General features: G+C 40.0%; 1 protein-coding gene across 3 annotated transcripts in view; it reads right to left on the bottom strand.

Moving 5' to 3' along the window:
* The window catches only part of LOC105532652 (HAUS augmin-like complex subunit 3), a 191,743-nt gene extending 184,638 nt beyond the window's left edge, over window positions 1-7,105 (bottom strand). Inside the window, exons 1-5 of one of the 3 annotated variants that reach the window (XM_011970857.1) lie at window positions 7,000-7,105; window positions 6,472-6,741; window positions 5,003-6,057; window positions 3,565-4,004; window positions 1,174-1,402 (exon numbers count right to left, since the gene is read on the bottom strand). In XM_011970857.1, the coding sequence (XP_011826247.1) occupies window positions 1,174-1,402; window positions 3,565-4,004; window positions 5,003-5,911 (1,578 nt within the window). In that variant the 5' untranslated portion in view covers window positions 5,912-6,057; window positions 6,472-6,741; window positions 7,000-7,105. The remainder of the gene's footprint in view (window positions 1-1,173; window positions 1,403-3,564; window positions 4,005-5,002; window positions 6,058-6,471; window positions 6,742-6,999) is intronic. The other 2 variants (XM_011970858.1, XM_011970856.1) reach the window with 2 other exon arrangements.
* Between the last annotated feature and the right edge of the window lie 190 nt (window positions 7,106-7,295).

Below are 7,295 nucleotides of genomic sequence, written 5' to 3'. Positions count from 1 at the left end.
GTCTCGGCCTCCCAAAGTGCTGGGATTACAGGCTTGAGCCACCGCGCCCGGCCTAATTTTTGTATTTTTAGTAGAGACGGGGTTTCACCATCTTGGCCAGACTGGTCTTGAACTCCTGACCTTGTGATCCACCCGCCTCAGCTTCCCAAAGTGCTGGGATTATAGGCGTGAGCCACTGCGCCTGGCCTACGTGGAGAAATTTTCGAATCCACCATCACAGTGGAAATTTGTATACAATTCTCAATAGATCAAGAAGACAAAAATCAGTAACGGGAGACCTTTCAAAAAACAAATCACAGACACCACACCCATCGGGATGGCTACTATTTTAAAAACCACAGGAAATAAGTGTTGGCAAAGATGTGGAGAAACTGGAATTGTGCAGCTATGAGACATACAACACTATCATAGGAGTAAGATCCATAGTAATAAAAACTGTAAATAACGTAAATGTCTGTCAATCTAACAGATAATTTCACTGTGGAATATCACACAATGGAATACTAACTATACAAAAGATAACACTATGAATGAACTATAGCTTTACATATGAATGAGTCTCAAAAACACGTTAAGCCATTGAAAAAGCAAGCAAGTCATTGAAGGATACATACCTTCAATATACATACCTTCGGTATACCAACACCAGTGTAACAGCATATAAAGTTCAAAAACACATAAAACTAAGTCTAAGAAAATATATATATATGTGTGTGTGTGTGTGTATAATAAAACTATACATAAAAGCAAGAAAATGATGAACAAAATTAAGCATGGTAGTTACTCTTTGAAGATGAGAGAGGAATTATGTTAGGAGGAGCATGTACCAGTAAGTGTACACAGAGGATTTTAAAGATATAAAGGCAATCCTGTGTTTGCTAAGATGAGTGAAAAAAATACAGAGGCAGTTTTATTTTTTAACACTAATATAAACATTACATATCCTTTTGTGTCTGAAAAATTGTATACATTTTAAAATTTCTGTGCACACTCATCAAAACTATCTGAAATACATATTTATATGTGAACAAAAATTAGGAGACATAGAAATATATTTTATATTAAGGCAATGGAATTGGGGTAATATTTTCCTCATGTTAACATTTTCTTTAATATCTTTTAAAACAAGCATTTTTTAAAAAAGCATTTTTAACTACTATGGCAAATACCCACCTGATCACTAAGCAAAAGCTGATTTCCTCCTTGATACAAAGCATCACAAAGCATGTCCACGTCCTTATTCCGTTTGGACAGAAAGAAAGAATGTTCTTGAGCAGATACTGCCAACTGATCTTGTACTAAAGAAACATTTTGTTTCAATTTCTCAGCCACTTCCTCAAGGTTTCCATGAGTTAGAAACAACTCTTTTTTCTTATTCTCTCCCTCTAAAAGTTGGTAAAGCCTAAAATGTAAAAATTAAAATTATAGGGAAAAATTATCAAGTCAGTATCATTTTCAAAATTATAATCCACTGTATTGGGGCATTTGTGGGGATAGCTAAGTAACAACTTTTAAAAATATTGGCCGGGTACAGTGGCTCACGCCTGTAATCCTAGCACTTTGGGAGGCCAAGGTGGGCAGACTGGCTGAGCTCAGGAGTTCAAGACCAGCCTGGGCAACATGGTAAAACCCCATCTCTACTAAAATACAAAAAAATGTTAGCCAGGCATGGCGGCATGCACCTATAGTCCCAGCTACTCAGCAGGCTGAGGCAGGAGGATTGCTTGAACCCAGGAGGCAGAGGTTGCAGTGAACCAAGATCACGCCACTGCACTCCAGCTTGGGCAACAGAGTGAGACGCCGTCTCCAAAAACAGAAATAATAATAATAATAATAATAATAATAATAATTTGTGCGCCTGCAAAAATCAAGCAACTGAAACCATTGTAACTGTAACACTATCTCAGTACAGAAATATATATTCTAACTACTACATTAGATAAGCAGTCTATTACTGAATCCCAGTTTCCCCACTATCCAAGTTTTAGATATAAAATTCTTCTTAACTGCCACTAACCTACTTCAAAGTGCAATTCAGAGATACCTCCCAAGAAAACACTTGTCTCACAGAATATAACGATGATGTAGTAGAAACAACAGGCTATGGCTCATGCCTGTAATCCCAGCACTGTGGGAGGGTTACTTGAGCCCAGGAGTTTAAGACCAGACTTGGCAACATATTGAAGTCTCATGTCTACAAAAATAATTTTTTTTTTTTAAATTAGCCAGGCATGGCAGCACGTGCCTGTAGTCCTAACTACTCAGGAAGTTGAGGCAGGAGGATCACCTGAGCCCAGAAGCTGGAGGCTGCAGTGAGCTATCATCACATCACTGCACTCCCACCTAGGCAAGAGAGTGAGACCTTGTCTTAAAAGAAAGAAAGGTAAGGGAAGGAAGGGAAGGAAGGGAAGGAAGGAAGGAAGGGGAGAAAGAGAGAGAAAGGAAGGGAAAGGAAGGGAAAGGAGGGAAAGGAAGGAAAGGAAGGAAGGAAGGAAGGAAAAAACAAGCAAGCAAGCAAGCAACGAATTTGAAACAGAAGACCTAGGTCTAGGTCTGAGTTTTCTGTTACGTGAAACCTAGGGCATATCAATCTCTGAGACTTATTTCCACGTCTTAACTACTCCACATCTTAACCTACTTGTATTACTGGATTGCGGTGGGATTAAAAGAGAAAAACTAAAATTGTAAACAACGTAAAATATAAAAATAAATGTAAATTTTAAACAATGTAAAATGTAAATAGTTACATAAATAGCTATAATAGTAAACTTTTGCTCAGAATTTTTAAAAAAGTTATTTTTTTAATCAAGTTGTAACAGACTTTCTAAAACTGGTTCAATCCCAAAGCTGCCAATTACATTCTTACAGATGTAACTACACAATTTCAGGGGTATCATTCACATAGATCATGATGTCAATGGTACCCACTGAAATTGTGCAATGAGGCAACCCTATCCAGGCCCCTCATTTTATTAATAAGAAAACAAAAAGATTAGATGCTCTTACCCTAGTCCTGGAGAAAAATGAGGAGTAGGAGCCAGATTTTTGAGGTCTTAAGACTACTTCAGCCCTCCAATTTTCAGTATCCCTCTGCCATCAATTGCTCAGACATCCAGATGAAGCTTGGGAGCTAGCATTCATTCTCAATGATTCTCCTGACTACACACAGAAATGAAGTCTTCTCCCCTCTCTACTGCTACCTTCTCCAAATGCAGTCAATCCCCTGCCCAGCAATACCTACCATGCTGAGCTGTATTCAAACTTCTTGCCCCAAATCTAAAATAAGGTATATAAATAATGTCTAAAGGGGAATAAAACCCATTCATTCCTCCACCTCATCCACTTAAGCTACAAAGTAGCTATTTTCAGATCTAACATAAATGGAATAGGCAGCAAAAAAACTAAAAATGAAAAAAGGCATACGAAAATGGAAAAAAAATAGAAAGATCAAAAGTGAAATGCAAAGAATTGTTAAAAACTTCCAAAATTTTAGCTCAAACTCTGTCTAGTATTTTGCAAAAACAAAAGGAAAAATTTACTAAGGAAACAATGAAGCATACATACCTATGAGTAGAATAATCCTTAGTATCAATGGTATTCCTTGGATTTATCTGCTGAGAAACTGATGGATCTGTTAATATTTCTAATTGCTTGTAGAGCATCATGTTACTTTGACTAAGTTCTTGAACCAAATTTTCAAGTTCACGATGTATGTCCCAATGCTTTCTTAATTCAATTTCATACGATAACTGTAGAAGTTCAAATGATGCCTTTTGTTTTATTAATTGATTTAAAACTAACTCTTGTCTTGCTGTGTAATAATCTTGTTTAGCAATCTGCAGATCAAAATCTCCCTTTACCACTGGCATATTCAATAACTGGGCATTCTCTCTTACCACAGCAGGTAAACTTCTGTCTTTTATTTGAGTGATCTGTTCTTCAAGTTTCATAATCTCACTGGTCAAGCTAGAAATTTTAGCATCTAAATTTTCTTTGTCCACAGCCTATACAAAGAAAAGCAATCACATTTCAAACCGTATGCCTAAATTTGAAATCATCTTAAGATTATTTTCACCTTCCACTTTAGGTGACCAGATAATAAGCTCAATGAATGAAAACTAATTTAATATTCATATAAACCAAAATTACAGTTTAAAAGGGAAAAATGTGGACTAAATTAAGGATATGAATTACTAAATTTTACTGCTATTACTACCATATATATAGTAATGGCTACCAAAATAGAGATCTTATTATACTTGTTTTACTCAATCAAAATCATTATTAATAGCACACTATTCACTGAATCCAAGTGTATGTTACTAGTTTTTCTTAAGTTAAAATTACCTCAATAGGTCCTAGTCAGCCAGTTGATTTTAGCACTTCTACATAACCATTGGATTTCCTATATTATTCCAGTTTTTTGTCAGCTATAGAAACTAACCTGGTGCTGATATTCAGATTCAGAAATGTTACATTTTTTACTCAAGTATCTAGCAGTTATATTACCCAGAAAGCAAGGTCTCCAAGAGTGCAGACAGACATCTGCAATACATCTATCCATATATTCTCAAAAAGAAATCAGTTTCAGTCTACTGAACCTGGACCTCTGACTTCATTAGCACTATGCTCTGGTTGGAACAAATGAGGCAGAATACCCAAAATAAAGCAATTAGTTTCTAGCCACATCCTAAAAAGAAAATTTCAGTCCAGTCTGTATCTGCATTACACAAATTTAAAATTCAGAATGCAAATTAAAGCACATTTGTTTAAAATAAACTAGATAATGTGGTTGAGATAATTACTATTGCTGCCCTCCATTAACGTACGGATCTATTTGTATGAAACACTGACACAGATCACAAAGAAACACTGAACAATGAGAAAATAAAATGTAATCTCTTATTAGATGCCCCATTCTAAAGTACTTCAATAGCAATATTATATCCTCTATTCCTAACAATAATTACAATGTGAATCCAATCTCGTTTCTTATGCTTACCTTGCTGGTTAGGCTATGAAGATTCTCCTCTGCCCATTTTATACTTGACTTCATGCTTGAATTACTTGCTTTCAAGTGAATTAATTGATGTTGAGCACAAATGTACGCCAGCTGCAGTCTAGCCATCTCTAGTCGTCTCTCCTCAAGGATTTCTTGATTATCACAAATAGATGGTGTCTGTATATCTAAAAGTTGAAAATTGTCTTCATTTGAACTTTCAACTACTTCATGTATACCCTGAAAGAACTGTTTTTTGGTATACATAGTTAATGCTGCTGTGCTTTGCTCTTCCTGACTTAGGTATTTTTCCAAGGAAAATTGCGATAAAAATACCAGTGGATTTGTCCCTTGACCTAAATTAGAATGTCTGAAGAACATCATCAATTGTGTAACTTCATCAGTAAGAGCCTGAAGTTCATTACTGATCTTAGCATTCATTGCATTTAGAATTCCTTGACTCTGCTTCAGCTTTTTAGTGGCTGATTCTTCTTTAGCATTTAACCTCAGAGATTTGTGGCTAGTTACTGAAGCCATCAATTGACATTTATTACGCCGCTGAATTTTTAGGTTCTTTAATTTCAGTAGAGTTTGAACCTCATCCTCTAATTTCTCCAGCTCTTTGTCATCCAGTCTAGGTGTCTTCAAATCAGAAGTTTTACACGTTTTAAGAGCTTCATCCAATGCCGCCCCTTCTAGGATGGGCTTGCCTGATTTCTGAAGAACGCTAAAAGCTTCCAATTCTCTTTCAGACAATACGTTCTGTTCATTCACATTCCCACAAAACCACTTCAGAAACGATTCATCTTCAATGCCCTCAAACAACCAGTCAAAGTCTTCTCCATTAAGATTATCAGCTTTGGGAAAACCAATTTTTTTTAATGTTTCCACAAACTCATTTCCACAACTCATGGTTTAACTACCCCAATTTTGTTGTATCTGATATGGGTTTACGGTGTTGATTTTTAGAAAATAAATCCAAATAGAAAAAAAGCTACGTTTTATACCAAGTCCACAGAGAAGGGAAAATCTATTTTTAGAATCTATAATGATTCCTCCTGGGGGGAAGAAAACAAGTATTAGACCACAAATATGACGACAGTGTTTTTAAAAAGAAGACAGACACGTATCACACGATATCCGAGAGCAGGATAATTGACAGGCAGTCGTAGCTGCAATGTTTGATGATGATAAAGAGAAACAATTAGGCTAGTTCTCAGAAAACCCCAAAAGTAACGAAAATTAATTAACAAGAAAGTGGATCTATTTGGATCCACTTTATCGTTTTTTCCAAAGATAAAATGGTTTAAAATGCATTACTCTTTATAGAGCAACGTTTGTTTGTAATTCAAAATAAATGGGTCCAAACAAACCCAAGTCACCAGGAGGCGAGGCAGCCTCTCTTCCCTGCCCTCCGTATGTAAGAAAACGCAAATAAGTATGGCACATCTTCTGAAGAATCAACTGTTTACCTCAACGACTCGTCGGGCAAGGCTCTACCTCCAGAGTCCACTACCGCGGCGCGGAGAACAGCAGGAGCAGCAGGGAAGCGCGCGGCCACAATTAAGGGCGCTTCGGGCCGGCCTTCAGCCAGCGCTGAGGCAGCCCGGACGCCGGGGCCGCGCGAACCCCAGAGGCGGCGTCAGGCCCAGGGATCCGCGGCCCCGAGGCTGCGATACACCTGACGCGCCAGCGGCAAAACCTTCCTTCCGAGAGTCACCCAGCTGTGACACCTAAGCACGCTGACAGAACAAACGCAGAAGCCCACCGAATCGCCGTCGACACCGAGCTGCAGACACCGGGGTGACCGGCCCTGCGCAGCCCCCGCCCCAGCTCCTCGTCCCGCCGACCGGGCCGTGATGCCCGGGCAGCTGCCGGAGCACCTGGAAGGAGTCCCCAGAAGCGCAGGAAAAGAAGAGGCAGCGGGGTGCAGTCGGGGATCGCGGCCACTCCTCCAGTCCCACACCCCGGCGCCCAGAACCGAGGCCCGCGTCAGTCACCTGAGAAAGCTCCGCTAGCTTCTCACAGGAACCCGCCGCCACCGCTCTCCGTAACCCGCGCGCCTCGCACTGCCTGACGGGAGCGCCTGGACGCGCGCACGCGCACGCGCACGCGCAAGGCGGTGGCGTGGGCGCGGGGATGACCGTTTGCGCAGGCGTGGTGTCAAAAGAGGCGGAGTCGGCGAGGCTGGACTATGGGGTGGAGCTGAGCAGGCGGCGCTCCGCCTCCGGCCGCGGCGAGCAACCGGCCTCCTGGGCGGGGCGCAGGACAGAGAGAGGCGGCGTCTCGGCCGGGC

Source organism: Mandrillus leucophaeus, unplaced genomic scaffold (assembly GCF_000951045.1).
Source record: "Mandrillus leucophaeus isolate KB7577 unplaced genomic scaffold, Mleu.le_1.0 Scaffold98, whole genome shotgun sequence".
NCBI lineage: Eukaryota > Metazoa > Chordata > Mammalia > Primates > Cercopithecidae > Mandrillus > Mandrillus leucophaeus.
Note: the sequence above shows the minus strand (reverse complement) of the source record. Positions and strands in the feature narration are given on the sequence as shown.